Source organism: Glycine max, chromosome 2 (genome assembly GCF_000004515.6).
Source record: "Glycine max cultivar Williams 82 chromosome 2, Glycine_max_v4.0, whole genome shotgun sequence".
In the NCBI taxonomy this organism is placed as follows: Eukaryota; Viridiplantae; Streptophyta; class Magnoliopsida; order Fabales; family Fabaceae; genus Glycine; species Glycine max.
In genome coordinates, this window is record NC_016089.4 from 43,255,508 (window position 1) to 43,273,329 (window position 17,822).

Here is a 17,822-nt window from a genome sequence, read left to right on the forward strand (position 1 = left end):
CCTGGCTACATAACTCCCTTTATAGAGATGCACCCCAGCTTTTTCCTTAGTTGGCAACTTCAACATGATTTCGTACTCCTCTATTATTGGTACAAGGTCCAAGATAGGTAGCTCAAAACATCTTAGGTCCAAATCCCAAAATTGAGCTAAAGAACATAGTATCGAAGCTTCAATGAGGATCGACAATAAATCCATAATCTGACCATATTTCATCTCAAAACTCATGCATGTTTCCTTGGTCATCTTTCTATGAATTTGATTTATTCTTTGAAAGTCATTTTTAACACATCGATTCTTATGTTCTTTCTAGGCCTCGGTGTATTATTAGCAGGATTTTGAATCTCATCCATGCTAAACACTACTAAGCCTATGTATTCTGAAACCAAAACGTGAGATGAAAGATATACAAACTTGGATATAACCTACATGTACATGGTCCTAATATGCATGCATGATTTTCACTTGAATGAAATCACGACTTCTATTTATTTATAAATATGCATGCACAAAAATTATGAGGTGCAACATGTTGCATAGGATAATAATTTTTTTTTTACGTATGTATGAAATAAAGAAACTAGATGCCTAGCTAATTATGAATGCATAAGGTGCATGGGAATGAAAGGATAAAGAAAAGTATGTTCCCTTGTGACCTATCAAGGTAAAAACCTAGGGTAGGGTATTCATTAAGGTCATGGCCCTAAATTTTGGTGGTCACTAAGTTCAACTATCAATGAACAATTTCCAAGGTGGATCTATACTGTTAAAGATTTAGATGGTCCCCAAATTGCCTTTATCAAATAGACAAAGACCTAACCCATGATTCAACCACAAGAAGGAATGATATTCTTTCAATATGATTGTCTCATGATACTACTAAGAATTTGAGCGGTAAGCCAACAACTGTCAAGTAGACATCAAGCCCCTCAATAACAGTCATTGAGCCACCTTCTACTTCCTAGGCTCTCATAAGCTTGGGTATAGAGCCCCAAAAGTGAAAGTGTGTGAAGTAAGTGACTATGAAGTGTGTGAGGGAACATACAAACTTTTGATCCTAACAACTACTCAAATCTGCACAAAAAAGAAACAAATAAATATATACATAGTAATAGTTTTCTATCCTAAAGTTGAGACAAAACTAATAAAAAAAACAGAATATCTAAAAATAGAACACAATACACAAGAAAAAGAAAACAGGGGTGAAATAATATATTTTTTTTAAAAAAAATATAATTTTGTGCAATCTGTAACATCCCATTTTTCGTAAACTAATTTAAAAAGGATTCTATTTATAAATAAATAGATTTTTTAAAAAAAGTTATGAAGCTTTTATAATTAAATACATAAGGAGAAATAACTTTATTAATTAAAATAATGGTTTGAAAAAAAAGTATTTTATTTATTTATTTGATAGAGAATAAAATAGTGTTCTTTTTTATAAAATAATAAAGATAAATAAATAGAGTAAATAATAAGTTGTAAGTACCTTAGCTATAAATAGAGACGTGTTAGGTCATTTTTTTACACTCACAATGGCTCCTCTTTCTTTCAATTTCATTTTTTCCTCTTATTCTCTCAAAACTCTCTCTTTTTCCCACATATCACCAAACCTATCTCAGAAAAACGACGATCTCAGACTCATTCACTGTTGGATTGTTGTGAAATTTTAGCAACAAGTTCAGAACTCATTTCCAAACATTCTCACCGTTCGGAATTACGAAAACATGTTGGAGCTATGAGAAATATCCTTTGCATCGTAGCTTTTTCTTTTCCCGTAGAAATCCAAAGCTGTCTCAGTAAAACTACGATATCAAACTAGTTAACCGTTAGATTGTTGTTAAACTTTGGTATATGGTTAGAGATTCAAGTTATCACATTTTCACCGTTGGGATTTGCAAACTAATATTCATGAAGAGATAAAACTGAATCGCACGAAGACAGTACAAAATAGAGGCTTCAATACCTTCTTCTTCGGAGTGTAGGCCTTGGGGGTAAATACACCCGGTTTGAGTTCTCCTTTAAGCCTGTGCCGATCCTACAAGGTTGGAGCATTCTTGCAAAACAGCGTGACCCTGAATGGTCTCCCTATGATTTTACTTGGTAAGAGTAACCTGCCATACCCATTTTGTGGTGTGTCTTGTTATGTACTCCTAAGCGTCCCAGGGTGGTTTTTCACTGACATGGTACCACATTGCATATATGCTTGAGTCTTAGCATAACTGTTGCATAACGCTTGCCAATTGTTTATTATGAAATTGATGTGTTATTATGTCATGATCGGATTGTGTGATTCATGTGTAATGTGATTGATGATTGAAAAGTGAATTTTAAATGACAAAGTGGTGAAATTACGTGATTTATGTTGAAGTAAGTTGTATCTCATTTATGTGATATGTGTATCTAGTTGTCTTAATTCTCTATTAGCTAGGAATGTGATAACTCACTCCTTGTGTGTTGTTTGTGCTTGGATCCTGTGATAATCTTGAACTTTGTGTTCGGGGAAGCTGATGAAGTCTTAGACGACCTTGTTTTGAGTCGAGATGATTTATTATTTATTTGGACAAGTTTTATTATGATGTTAGAAAAGTGAATGTGAGTCTTTTACCATTTTGAAAGACTTTTATTTAAACGTGTTTTAAGAACTTTTAATTAATTATAATTTATTATTCATTTTATGATTAGTACATATATGTATGGGGTAGAGGGTGTCACATTCAATCATATAAAACTTGTCTTTTTTAGATTTCCTAGTGGAGTAGCCATCTATCGCAACCGGGGTCAAGACAGGACGACGTAAAAAAATAAAAAAATGGAGTTGTCACCAAATTTTATTTTAAGAGAAAAACATTGAAAACCCCTTTTCAAAATGATATTTGAAATCAAAGATAGATTCCGAGGTCGATTACGTATAGAGAAGGTGTTAACACCCTACAACGCCCATTAAAAAAAATGGTACATTTAATTATTTGTACAAAATCATATAACTTTATAAATGTTTGCTTTATCCTAAAAAAATGTTTTTTTTTAATTTTTATGGAAAGAACACTTTTATTTTATTTATTTATTTAAAGAAGACAATTCTATGCGCAAAAAACTTTAGATAACCCATGACTATTCTATGAACTTTTATGGTTCGTGTAACATAAAAGGTAGAATTACTACTGAGTTAACATCACAAATTATTTCACGAGTTAATTTTTTTTAAATGCCATAAAAATAATTTTCTTAAAAATATTATTAAAACAAGATAATTCTATGCACAAATATTAGTTAACGAATGACTATTCTATATTTTTTATGATTTAAACAACATTAAAAAGTAGAATTGTTACTTAATTAATGTCATAAACCATTGCATGAGTTAATTAAAAAACTACAATAATAAAAAAAATCCTTTTTTAGAGAGAAAAAAAAAGATTAAAAAAAGAAAATAAAATAAGAAAGGGAAACATGCTCACCGTCCCTACATGTAAAAGAAAATAATATGTGACACACATGGGTACATCTCAATTCTTATACCAATTAAAAGTCAATGCCAATATCCATTTTATTATGATTTCATATTCTAATCTTATATTAAGAGATATATATATTCAGACTCCACATGAAAATACAAACATCCATTAATAAAAAAAGGAATACAATGAATTCCCACAAGCAAGGTTCATTTAGAAAAAGAACTTACATCTATAAAAAAATGCAAGAAATATGAAACTAGTTAAACGCTGCTGCAACAAGTGGGTGAGTGACGAAAAAAACTAGTACTTTCCCTTTATCGTTTCTTTCTTCTCTGATTTTTCTGCTATTTTTATTTTTCTCGTTTTTCTATCTCCGCTCTTCTCCTCTTTTTTATTGTTCCCTTTTTGAGTGTTAGCCTTCTTTTATAGATCAAGAACAACTTGATTGAAAGACCGTTAGTTTAGTATAACTAAGATATCTGATGACCAAGTTTTGTTGTAACTGCCACATCTTTTAATTTTTTTTAAAATATTTTAAATACTTTTTATTTAAAAAATAAAAATAACCCAGATAAAATTGAGTATTTACAATTATAAATTTTAATTTTATTAAAAACAAGCATTTATCTTCTTCATTTCAAATGCTAAAATATTAGTAACCTTATATACCATTTGGACTTGTGATAATGTAAGTTGAAATAAGTGGTTAAAAATCAGAGTTAATTTTACTCTTTTTCATTAATTATGGTTTGATTTTTTCTTTCTCACTACTAAATTTTGCTCAATGAATAATTATGCTAAAAAAGACCTCGTGAAACCGGATTCTACTTATTCCTTTAATTCAATAGGTTGAACTGTAAACTTTCATTTCCTAATACTTATTTTTTGATTCCTTGGATTAAAAATAAAAAAATCCTGATTCTCAAGTACTAATTGAGTATCCTTGACCTTGAGTATTGAGTGTACATTAATCTTCTGAATGAAATTCTGGTGGCATTTCCTTCTACCACATACCAAAACAAAAAAAAAAAGTAAAAATATTTAGAGTTAATTACACTTTTTATTTTTAACTTTTTAATTTTAATGAATTTTTCTATTAACTTTTTAATTTTACACATTTTACTTCAAAAATTTTAAAAAACTTGTAAAATTTATCCTATATCATTTATCCATTAATAATCACAAAAATTAAGGATAAAATTTGTCAAAAAGTTAGGTATAAATTTTGTCAAAAAATTAAAAAAATGAAGTTAAAATTTGCCCAAAAATTAATAAATTAGAAGTAAAAAAATTTAATTATGTTAATAATAAAATGATAGAGAATAAAATTAAAAAAAAATTTAAAAGTTAAAAGTAAAATGCTTTACAGTGAGAAGTAAAATTTGTTAGAAGTTAAAAAATTAAAGGTAATAAGTGCAATGAATAGAATATATATGATGCCTTACGCAGTTACCCAAAAAAGTGAAATTAAGTCCACATACTTCTGGCAAACCCAAAAAAGAAGATAAGGCGACTTCCAGACAGTGGAAAAAGAAAAAAAAAGAAAAAGAAAACACAATGGAGAAGAACCTCATGATTCTACCAAGTAAACCATGGCCTCCTCTGTTTATACCTTCTCACTGTTCCATCCAATTGGAGTGGCATGGCTCAACAAGGGTCCTTGCAAACTCCAACAGTGTCTCCATAACCCAAAGGTCAAACCCAAAATTGATAGATACCCAGTTGAATCAGCTATGTGCCAATGGTCCCCTGAGTGAGGCTGTGGCAATTCTTGACTCTCTGGCTCAGCAAGGGTCCAAGGTGAGACCCATTACCTTCATGAACCTGCTTCAGGCTTGCATTGATAAAGACTGCATTTTGGTGGGTAGGGAGTTGCATGCTAGGATTGGGTTGGTGGGAAAAGTGAACCCTTTTGTGGAGACCAAGTTGGTCAGCATGTATGCCAAGTGTGGGCACTTGGATGAGGCGTGGAAGGTGTTTGATGAAATGCGTGAGAGGAATTTGTTCACTTGGTCTGCCATGATTGGTGCCTGCTCCAGAGACCTTAAGTGGGAGGAAGTTGTGAAGCTTTTTTATGATATGATGCAACATGGGGTTTTGCCTGATGAGTTTTTGCTCCCAAAGGTTTTGAAAGCCTGCGGGAAGTGCAGGGATATTGAGACTGGGAGGTTGATCCATTCGGTGGCGATTCGGGGGGGAATGTGCTCTTCTTTGCATGTGAACAATTCAATTCTGGCTGTGTATGCTAAGTGTGGGGAGATGAGTTGTGCAGAGAAGTTCTTTAGGAGAATGGATGAGAGGAATTGTATTTCCTGGAATGTGATTATAACCGGGTATTGCCAGAGGGGTGAGATTGAACAAGCTCAGAAATATTTTGATGCAATGCGGGAGGAGGGAATGAAACCAGGATTGGTAACTTGGAACATTTTGATTGCCAGTTATAGTCAGTTAGGGCATTGTGATATTGCTATGGATTTAATCAGGAAGATGGAGAGTTTTGGGATTACTCCAGATGTATATACTTGGACATCTATGATTTCTGGGTTTAGTCAAAAGGGAAGGATAAATGAAGCTTTTGATTTGTTGCGGGATATGCTTATAGTAGGGGTTGAGCCCAACAGTATCACAATTGCTAGTGCAGCCTCGGCATGTGCGTCGGTAAAATCACTAAGTATGGGATCAGAAATCCATTCTATTGCTGTTAAGACTAGTTTGGTTGGTGATATTCTAATTGCTAATTCACTGATTGACATGTATGCTAAGGGTGGCAATCTGGAAGCTGCTCAAAGCATTTTTGATGTGATGTTACAGAGAGATGTATATTCTTGGAACTCAATTATTGGAGGATATTGCCAAGCTGGTTTCTGTGGCAAAGCCCATGAGTTATTTATGAAAATGCAGGAGTCTGATTCACCACCTAATGTTGTTACATGGAATGTGATGATCACAGGATTTATGCAGAATGGTGATGAGGATGAGGCGTTGAATCTTTTTCAAAGAATTGAGAATGATGGGAAAATTAAGCCAAATGTAGCATCATGGAATTCGTTAATTTCTGGTTTCCTGCAGAATAGACAAAAGGACAAGGCCTTGCAGATATTTCGACGGATGCAGTTTTCCAACATGGCTCCCAACTTAGTTACAGTTCTCACTATCCTTCCTGCCTGTACAAACTTAGTGGCTGCAAAGAAAGTGAAAGAAATTCATTGTTGTGCAATACGTAGAAATTTAGTGTCTGAACTTTCTGTATCAAATACATTCATTGACAGTTATGCTAAGTCAGGAAATATAATGTACTCCAGAAAAGTATTTGATGGATTGTCCCCAAAAGATATCATCAGTTGGAACTCTCTGCTTTCTGGTTATGTTTTGCATGGCTGTTCAGAGTCTGCCCTTGATCTTTTTGATCAAATGAGGAAGGATGGAGTTCATCCAAATAGAGTTACTCTTACAAGTATTATCTCAGCTTATAGTCATGCTGGAATGGTGGATGAGGGTAAGCATGCTTTCTCCAACATCAGTGAAGAATATCAGATTAGATTAGATCTGGAACATTATTCTGCTATGGTCTATTTGCTTGGTCGTTCAGGTAAGCTTGCCAAAGCATTGGAGTTTATTCAAAACATGCCTGTTGAACCTAATTCCTCTGTATGGGCCGCCTTGATGACTGCCTGCAGAATTCATAAGAATTTTGGAATGGCAATCTTTGCAGGAGAACGTATGCATGAGTTGGATCCTGAAAATATAATAACTCAGCATTTACTTTCACAGGCATATTCTGTATGTGGGAAGTCTTTGGAAGCTCCAAAAATGACAAAGCTGGAGAAAGAAAAGTTTGTTAACATACCTGTTGGGCAAAGCTGGATTGAAATGAATAACATGGTCCATACTTTTGTTGTTGGTGATGATCAGTCAACACCATATTTGGACAAGCTACATTCTTGGCTAAAACGGGTAGGTGCAAATGTCAAGGCACATATTTCTGACAATGGACTTTGCATTGAGGAAGAGGAGAAGGAAAATATTAGTAGTGTACATAGTGAAAAACTTGCATTTGCATTTGGTTTAATAGATTCTCATCACACACCTCAAATTTTACGTATAGTAAAGAATTTGAGAATGTGTAGAGATTGCCACGACTCAGCTAAGTACATATCATTGGCATATGGATGTGAAATATATTTAAGTGATTCAAATTGCTTACACCATTTTAAAGATGGTCATTGTTCTTGTAGGGATTATTGGTAGGGCAAATATATGTGAAAGAGAATCAATGAATTCAGAAATATGTAAATCTCTCTTTTGTATAATTGTTCTTGATGTAAAAAAATCTTTTGATGATATCTACATGAATAAAATAAAGGGATAAGATCAATTGACACCAAGTGTCAATTTGTATTCTTACACCAAAGCTTATCTCTCTATTCTTCTACTTTAGTCTAAAGGCTGAGATTTTATCATTAAACAAGTCACGTGACTTCTTCCCCATTCGTGAATGAGATCTCAAGCCATGATGGTGAGGTAGAAGAATCATCACCTCTTTGTGCTTGTGTTCATTGGAATCTCCTCTCTATGTGGCAGTGGGAGGCTCAGCTTGAAAGGTAAGGATTCTATTGACACACCATGAAATTCCTTGTTCGCTCTTCTCCATTTTGCAAGTTTGTGAAGTATTTTCATTTTCAGTCTTTCTATTTTAAATCAGTGTTAGGGAGTTTTTTGTGTTCCAAACATCAAGGAATTTGATTTGTTCCTTCCCCTTCTTATTTCTTAAATCTTGTTAGCATAAAGAAAGTGATGGAGCGTGAAAGCCTGTTATTCTGCACCTTCCAAAACACTCTACTTTTAATGGCTAGGTTGACACTTGGTGTTATGTTATAGTGTTTCCCGTTATTTGTACTTGTACTCTTTCAATTCAAATGCAAATTGCAACGCAATTTTTAATAGCTTCCATGGTTTATGTAGCTGATACTTGTGCGGTTGTAAAGGGTTATGGATTGTGAAGAAATGGATACTAGTGAAGATGAATGATACGTCAGTTTCTTCAAGAAAAGAAAACATGTAAGATAAAGAAAAAAGACGGGGAATTTGAGGAGAAATGGAAACTAATGCTGTTGTCACTTCAAAGTTTGTCAGCTTATGATTGCTGCTTTACTCCTGGATTTCTCATAATTTCTGACATACTTTTTTGCAAATGCGTAGCAAAAGGGAATTATATGTGGATGATCTAAAAGAATTCAAAATTATGTATAATTCGTGCTGAAATTCTGTAAAGAGTTGAGTTAATACACTCATCTATTCAATCAATGCTATTAAAAAATTTCAAGAAGGATATTTAGTTTAGGATTAGTGTATTGCATCAATGATAACTATTTTAGATTAAATATCAATTTAAATTACATTTGAGATGAAGCAAATTAATTAGGAATGGGGATGGAAGAACATTACCTCTTAACGCTCAAGATTTTAATGAAAAAAAAATGAGACATTACGTCATAGAATCAAAGGAATCTTGTCGGTTAGCTCATATTTTATGAGACACAAGTAATTAATAAAAATTAACAGTATAGTGCAGAATTAAAAAAGAAAAAAAAGGTTTATGAGCCATTCACTTCAAAACCGAAAAAATGATATAAAAACGAAAAACAAAGGACGTATACTAAATTACTAATGCAATATTTTAAATTAAAGTAGTAGTAAAACACCCAATAAAAAGTATTAAAAAAAACACCTAGTGAAAATGAAATAATGTATCATCTTCTACGAGTAATCATTATCCAATCTTCCATATTTAGGAGCTTCAGTTCTAAAATGTTTATGAAGGCATCAAATCAAAAGCAATATAATTGTTCAGATTTATTACAGAGGTTAAGGAGGAAAAAGAGAATAACAAAAACTACACTTTGGTGAAAGTAGAAACTATTCACAGTGGGTTTGTTTTTACGTTGAACACAGACGGACGTTCAAGGATTTGTTACTTCTCACAAAACGTGCATTGAAATGGATGCCCATGGAATGAAACGATAAAACAAACATAGCTATAATATATAGAACCCCATTTGGTCACTATGCAGGAATTTGTGATACTGTCCAGAAGAAACATTTTAAAGTGTGTCCTGTTTGTAATTTCCAACGAGAAGATATAAATAAACTATAAATTCAATCATTGTAGTCATTTCATGTTCATATATTAGAAACAAATTATCATTCAAAGATGCTTCATAAATTAATAATTGGAGCGACAGAACTCAACCTGAAAAAAGATAGGTAGAATAAAAACTGTGGCATGAGCAAGCATGCACCAAAGAGTATTAGATTCTTCCCTGAATAGTTTATAAGAAGAACCTTATGAGTTTGCATGGTGTAAAATTCTAATACAAAGACCATAACTAAAAAGGGTAAACAACAAAGTATAAATGGGTGTAGAATATGCAATGATTGTTAGAAATCTCATTTACAAAGAAATCAGTACCACTCATGGCACCAGACCTCTAGTGCCTACGGAAGCAATAGAGTCTGAGTGCTTCTGATTAAATTCCAAAAGCTGGAATTTAGCAGAAGATGATATATTCCTTTCTTTTTTCCAACAACTTAGTTCAAAAAATGGGAAATAAGAATACAAGATTGTGTAAAGAAAATGATTACTCCTTGACCATAAAAAGTGCATGAAACTTTCACTATATAAAAACAAAGGGACTGATATCTGTGGGGAATTTGATTCCCTGCCTTTCAATCCATTCCCTCCATGGTGCAACCTGGTTCCTAATCTATATTATTTTTCTAGACAAAGTCCCCTGCCACAAACTCACCCTCTTCCCCCATAAATTCCTCCTATGCCTTCCCCTAACTACACTCACATCACCACTCTAGCAGTTTTCTTAGTCCAAAGTCTATCATTCTTATCCCCCAAGTAGAAAAAGATGGTAGCACACACAAACAACTGCTTATGTTACATAGGACTCAATGCATAGATTACCTCAAAGTTTATGTTCAACAAATCTACATGTTTTAACCCTCTTTTTAACACCTTTGCGTGATCTTTTGTGTGCAGAGTTTTGAAGATTCCTCGAAGAAACATCAGTCAGTTGGACCATGGGGAGGCAATGGAGGGTCCCGTTGGGATGATGGGATATACTCAGGAGTAAGGCAATTGGTGATAGTTCATGGAACAGGCATTGACTCCATCCAAATTGAATATGATAAGAAAGGAAGCTCTATTTGGTCAGAGAAGCACGGTGGAAGCGGAGGCCGTAAAACCGACAAGGTAAAGGTTCCATGTCCTTAGCTGATCTAGTGACATAAATTTGCAATATTGGCACTAAAGAATACGTTAAGGTACAAAGAGGACATTGATGATTATTGTCAATTATAAATTTGAGTCATACTTCTATACATGAAGGTTAGTTAGCGTTACATAACCACTTAAAAAAAGTCACGTGCATTTTTGCTTTTAATCTTGACCATTCAAATATGATCTAATGGTCTAGTAGTTCTCATTTCCGAGGATAAAAAGAGTACTCATGTGTTGAGTTCCTAAGTTAGAAGTTGGTATTAATTAAAATTTGTGCATATAATAACTAACTAGTAACTACTAATGACTGTGTTGCAGGTGAAGCTTGATTGTCCAAATGAGTTCCTAACTAAAATTCATGGATACTATGGCAGCTCTAATCAAAGAGGGCCAAACTTTGTTCGGTCACTGAGTTTTGAGAGTAACAAGAAAACTTATGGACCATTTGGTGTTGAACTAGGGACATATTTTTCAGTCCCATTGACTGGTGCAAAAATTGTTGGGTTCCATGGCAGGTGTGGGTGGTATGTAGATGCCATTGGAGTCTATCTGAAGTCCTCGAAACAACCCAATCCATCCAAAACTTTGGCTCATTCCCAGAGCTCCATTACTAACATTTCTGAGAATTTTGGTTATTCTGTGATACAAGGAACTTTGAACGAAAACTACGATATTGTTCTTGCTCTGAAACAAAAAGATGATTTCAATAAGCCTTCAGCAAAGAATGTATCCGGGAAGATATCTTTTGTCAAAGAATCCAACAATATTGAACACAAAGAAAAGGTAAGAAAGCATGCATTGAACATTGATGATCTCATTGTCATTTGAAGTGTTCCTTAATTTCCACTATAACTCTCAATTTGGCTTTTCTACCAAATGAATATTTGAGTGTCTATCTTCATTTCAGATGGCTCATGTGGAAAAGTCAAGCCCAAAGGTTGGAGATGTAGTCACACATGGACCTTGGGGTGGCATTGGTGGATATGTATTTGATGATGGAACCTATACAGGAATCAGGCAAATCAATTTGTCTCGCAATGTTGGAATTGTATGGATTAGAGTTTTCTATGATTATCATGGGGAGACTATATGGGGATCCAAACAAGGTGGAACAGGAGGATATAAAAATGATAAGGTGAACAAAAAACACAGTCAAACTTAGTTTATTCTACTTAATAAACTAGGAAAATCAGATTATTATTTTTAGCAATCTTTGACATCAATTTGCAGATAGTCTTTGATTTTCCATATGAAGCCTTGACACATATATCTGGCTACTATGGACCTTTGATGTACATGGGGCCATCTGTTATAAGGTCACTGACTTTCCACACCACCAAAAGGAAGTATGGACCATATGGGGAAGAACAAGGAACTTATTTCACCACAAAAGTGAAAGAAGGTAAAATTGTTGGCATTCATGGGAGGAAAGGTTTGTTCCTAGATGCTTTTGGAGTACATGTAGTGGAAGGGAAAGTGATAGTGCCTGTGGCAACACCTCCCAAGGAAATCACTTCTAGAGAATCAAGTATTGGTGAAATAGGAAGTGCTCAATGGCCAACAAAACTAGTACTTGCTAAACCATCAGCAGCTGAAGAGGTATTATTCCATTTTTTTTAATCATCTTTTAGAATATATTCAAGACATACTTAAGAATGGAGATATAAGGTGGATTGGATGGTTAAGGGAGAAGGGAAGAGGGAAAAGATAACAGGTTCGATCCTCTTTGCTAACAAAAACTAACATTCTAACAAAATTAACATTTATCGATAAAAAAAAAAAGACACACTTAAGAATTTGTCTACCTCTTTTATGGGTTATGCTATTCACTTTGTTCACCTTTTCCTAGGTTTCTTGTGGTGTGGTGAAAGAACCAGCTCCCTGTGGACCAGGACCATGGGGTGGGGATGGAGGTAGATCCTGGGATGATGGTGTCTTTTCTGGGATTAAGCAGATTTATTTGACCAAAGTATCAGAAGGCATCTGCTCCATTCAAATTGAGTATGATCGAAACAGGCAATCTGTGTGGTCTGTAAAACATGGTGGCAGTGGAGGAGACACCATGCATAGGGTATGATTCTCAATATCCACTTTCTTTAAGAACATTTCACCTCTTCCTCACTTCCTTAAACTAATCTTTCTAAAACTGAACCCCTTATCAAATTGAGTTCAACTTGTTATACTGTTCATAATAATAAGGGTCCTCCTACAGGTACTGGTTAAGAAATTAAATGATTTTGTTTTATTGAAAATCGTAAGGGAGTGCATTTTTATGCATTTCAATAAAAAACTTTTTTCTTTTACTTCCTTAACCAACTGATCAGCATTTTCCTAATAATAATCATTAAGTTTATTTTTAAAATCAAGCTAAAGTCCCTTTCTAAGATGAGATTTGATGTCAAATGATTGCTACAAAGTACGAACACAAAATGTACATGACATGAGCATTCTTAAGCTTAATCAAGCTTAATTATTGTGATTTCAGATACAACTGGAGTATCCAAATGAGGTGCTGACTTGCATATCTGGCTATTACGGGCCAATTGCTAAGGATGAGCAGCATATAATCATGAAGTCACTGACTTTCAACACCAGTCGTGGCAAGTATGGTCCATTTGGTGAAGAAGTAGGTAAATTCTTCACTTCAACCACTACAGAAGGCAAGGTGGTGGGTTTCCATGGGAGGAGCAGCTTGTACTTGGATGCCATTGGGGTCCACATGCAACACTGGCTTGGAAATCAGAAAACTTCAAGGTCCTCCCTCTTCAAGCTGTTTTGATCACTGTTTCTGACCAAAGCAACAATTTGCCGTTTTTACTAGTGTTGAGGAGAGTTTGAAATTTTTATGTAATAAGTGTTTGAACATTTGATGTAATAATAATATTTGAAGAAAAATCGAAGTGTAAGCAGATTATAACATGATTGCATACTCGGAATAGCTATTTGATGGGGGATTGTTCTGACCAACAGAGCAATTAGCTATACAAAAGTGAATCATGGAATGTGTTTTGATTTCTTACACCTCAAGGTTTGCCTTGATTTAAGATACATTTTCATTTGTTGAAGTTGCACCAATATCTTAATTTGTCCTCTATTCTTTCTGGATTTTTCAGATCAAAATTCGAGTCAAGAACATTCATGATGATCTGATGGGACTAGACTATTTGAATTAACCTCTAGTTGATGTTTAACATTAATTTCTCACGTTCTTGTATAAAAAAGACGAGGTACATCACAGGCGCAGACATACGCATATAGATATATAGATTTTATATCCTTAAAATATTAACTTATATATTAAATTATTATTCTTTTTCTCAAAGTGATATACATATACATTAACTTATAAATTTTAATATAAAAACATAAAATTTAAACACTATAAAGAGTCTAATACAATGAGCTGATTAAGAATGAGTAAAAAGAACAATAGGACATGATTTTGAATTTAATCTTGAACACAAAAACATAAATTGAATAAGAGGATATGATTCTTTTTATATGATTGTATAGACAAACATATTTCTATATTAGTGTTTTTTGTTACTAAATAACAAGTATCTTCTGTAAAATAATAATAATATATATCTTTAAATTTCATTACTTTAATTAAGGATGTCCTAGTTTGAAAGTAAATAAAATAAAATACTAGTATTACAACTTTTTTTAACCTTACATTTGATTACTATTAGTTAAAATATATTAAAAAATTAATTTCAAGAAAGATTCATTACCAAACTTCGTAATCTCTAAAAAAAAAATTAATTGATCATGAGATATAATTATTTTCTCTAAAAAAACAAAAAGAGGACTACATATAACCCTATGCTTTTGTAGTTTTTTTTAAAAAAAAATTAAATTTGAGTTGTATGTAGATAAAATTGGAGTTCTCTTTTTTTCATCCATATATTATATATACTTAGTTGACATGTTTATTTTTTTATCTCTCATCTTATTAAATTATATATCATATCTACATTTTTCTCTTTTTTTTCTTTTTTTCCTTTTTCTCTCTCAAGGTATAAGTAATATAAAAATATTTATGCATCTTTATTTATAAAATTATGGTTAAATAACCAAATTTGTCCTAATATGGGACATTGATAAATTAATTTATAAAAGATAAAAAATTCAAATCAATCTAACAAATAATTTAATGATAAATTAATTTTTAAATTTTATAAATTAATGTTAAAATTAATCCTAAAAAAATATAACTTATTATTAAATTAATCTTTAATCATTATAATTTAATCATAAAATAATCTCACAAATTTAATAATATAATTATTTTATCATATTTTTGTAATTAAAGACAAAATTTTATATTTTTGATGTTTCAAATCAATTTATCACGGCATCAAAAGTTTTTACCAACTAATTTTGTTATTTATCTTAAAATTATTTACCGAGAACCCCTCAATAACTCTGAGTCACCTATGCCTCCAGCCACACTCGACCACCACAAACTTCTCTTCCGAGTGTTCCATTCCAACTTGGGTGTGGCTATGGATCGCGCTCAGCTTCTTTTGGTGGGTGTGCCTCTCTTCCTCTTCTGCTCAGACCTCTTCTCCCTTTTCACTCATCATCCACCACCGCCACCCCACCACCATCACCCCCACCACCATCCACCTCACCACCACCACCACCCGCCTCACCACCCACCCCACCACCACCATCACCCGCCCCACCACCATCAGCAGCCGGTGATAATAGAGTTCCCTCCCGAGGTAATTTCATTTCTTTCATGCAAATCCTTCTTCGTATCACTTTTTCAATGTTCCAACAACGGGTCGCTTCTTTTTTCTCTCAGAAACCCATCAGCAATATTGCAACTCCGGGTCTCGGCAACACTGTCTACATCAATTTCTGCTCTTCCTGCTCATACAAGTAATTTTCCTCACTTTCATCTTATTGTTAGTATTATCGTCCTGCTGTTTTTGAAATTGTTGATGGCATTTGATTAGATAGAGGGAAAAAATGATGAAAAAGGAATGGTTTTTGAGCTTAACTATCTCACTTAGTTTGTGGGTAATGGGGGAATTGACCCAAAATATTTATGTATGGCATTAAGGTTTTGGTTAATGCATCCAGAATGTGGAATCTTATCTGGGTTGTATATCATATCATGTGCTTAATTTCCATTGTCAGTGGTTAGATAGAGAATGTAATGTATTGTTCTAGTTCATTGCCTTTTTTTGTTGCTTTGTGTTTCTTAGCACTCTGTTTTGGTACAGAAGAATGAACATGACAGAAAGACAAAAATTTAAATTGAATAGAAAATGGAAGGAAAGATTTTGAACTTTTTGTTCCTAAAAGTCATTTTTCCTAACGTCAAACCAAAAAAATTCATTGTTATTCGCTATTTCTCTTCGGTCTATTTTCTTCCTTTCCTCCCATCCAAAGATATGGTAAAGTTGGTACATTGCATGCACATGGTTGTGATTAGGATGGGGAAGTTGATGTAAATGGATGACTTGCTTGTGTGTAGGGGAACAGCAGTGACAATGAAGAATATGTTGGAGATTGCTTTACCTGGAACTGAGGTTATTCTTGCAAATTATCCCCCATCGCTTCCAAAGCGTCTGCTAAGCAAATTGGTTCCAGTTGTTCAGATTGGTGTTGTAGGGGTGGTTGTTGCAGGGGAACATATTTTTCCAATGTTGGGTTTTGTTGCACCTCCTCCTTGGTATTACAACTTGCGTGCTAATCGGTTTGGAACCATTGCAAGTACTTGGCTTCTTGGGAATGCCTTGCAGTCATTCTTACAGAGCTCCGGGGCTTTCGAAATTTACTTCAATGGTGAACTGGTTGGTGCCTTCCTTCTATCTTTTATTTTCTTATATGTACACATTTCTTTGCTAGTTGAGCCTCTGATCTTTCTCTCTGGTAAATGCAAGTTTTGTTATGCTTTGTGACTCCGTGATTGGGTAAATGTCTCACACTAGTTGTTTGATAAACTTTTTTACCTCTTCACTTGATTTCTACTGTTAACTCGGGGCTTACAAAGAAAAAAATAGTTAATACTATCATATAATATGTTAAGCACCATCATTATCTTTGGCTGTACTAGTTGTATTCTTATCAATTATCACTCTTTCTGCAGAGGGTTCTATTTCATTCTTGAATGAATACTTATTGAGTGATATTGTATTTAACAAACTAAAACTAGTTTAAGATTTCTGCAGCAAGATATTGTGAGAAAGTGGGCAGACCTTAGGGAATTGGGGTCTATCATCCATTCCAGCTATATAAAGCACATTTTTGTAACCTTAAGCCAAATAACTCCATGGTGGTCCCATTGACATTTTTATATGAACTTTTGTAGTTTGGAACATCTACTTTCAGCGTACAATTATATTATATATCTACTTGCCTTTTCTGGGTGATCGGGGAGAGCTTTTACATACTTTGCATTCAGCATTCAATTTGCAACTCTCAACTCATTTGGCCTTGTAACATTATTTTGATAATTAGGTTTCTTGCAGTCAGTGTTTTAAAGTATACAATTTGTGGGATCATTGCTATAGGGTTTATTTGTGTAGCTCCTAAGAAATGGACCAACTGTAAGTTGGGAATAAACATATCATCTTTTCTGTTTAAAGAGTTCTTATCTGAATGATCTTTTGATAACCCCCTTGCCTCTCTTCAGACTCTAGAGATATTTAGATGATGGTTATAGATGGAAGGTACGGTAATATATGGCATTTTCAATGCTTTTGAATTTTTACTCATCCCTTCAAACTCTTCTGTCCTTGAAGGTTTTCTCTAAATTGAAGGAGGGAAGGTTTCCTGGAGAGATCGAATTGAAGGATCTGATTACCAAAAAGATGACAAATTCTATAGGTGTCAATAGTGTGTCAGAATTGGCCTCTTAGTGCCATTGGTGGAGACATATTTTGAGCTGTCATAAATGATGTAACTGGTCCTGCCATTGCACTATGAAGTAAAGGTTGATATACAGATATCGGTTGGCATATCATGGAAGGTTTCCAGATGTATACTGGAGCATGAAATTTCTTTATTGAAAGAACTAAGTAATTGCTGAAGGAAAAACTCAGTTAATAGTTTGTGTA

General features: G+C 33.7%; 3 protein-coding genes across 3 annotated transcripts; all 3 read left to right on the forward strand.

Annotated features, from left to right (window-relative positions):
• Positions 1 to 4,686: 4,686 nt before the first annotated feature.
• Positions 4,687 to 7,869, forward strand: LOC102663842 (pentatricopeptide repeat-containing protein At1g19720). Its single transcript, XM_006575349.3, has one exon. It carries the CDS (start codon positions 5,016 to 5,018, stop codon positions 7,704 to 7,706), a length of 2,691 nt encoding a protein of 896 aa, XP_006575412.1. The 5' UTR covers positions 4,687 to 5,015; the 3' UTR covers positions 7,707 to 7,869.
• Positions 7,870 to 10,150: 2,281 nt separating this feature from the next.
• Positions 10,151 to 13,811, forward strand: LOC100804991 (jacalin-related lectin 3). The gene is made up of 7 exons (XM_014769235.3): positions 10,151 to 10,378; positions 10,507 to 10,719; positions 11,065 to 11,529; positions 11,654 to 11,881; positions 11,977 to 12,345; positions 12,596 to 12,817; positions 13,232 to 13,811. The coding sequence occupies exons 1-7, from the start codon at positions 10,376 to 10,378 to the stop codon at positions 13,523 to 13,525; spliced, it is 1,794 nt and encodes a 597-aa protein (XP_014624721.2). The 5' UTR covers positions 10,151 to 10,375; the 3' UTR covers positions 13,526 to 13,811.
• Positions 13,812 to 15,147: 1,336 nt separating this feature from the next.
• LOC100795970 (selT-like protein) lies at positions 15,148 to 17,822 on the forward strand. Its single transcript, XM_003519206.4, has 4 exons — positions 15,148 to 15,476; positions 15,560 to 15,636; positions 16,238 to 16,556; positions 17,508 to 17,822. Exons 1-4 carry the CDS (start codon positions 15,186 to 15,188, stop codon positions 17,622 to 17,624), a joined length of 804 nt encoding a protein of 267 aa, XP_003519254.1. The 5' UTR covers positions 15,148 to 15,185; the 3' UTR covers positions 17,625 to 17,822.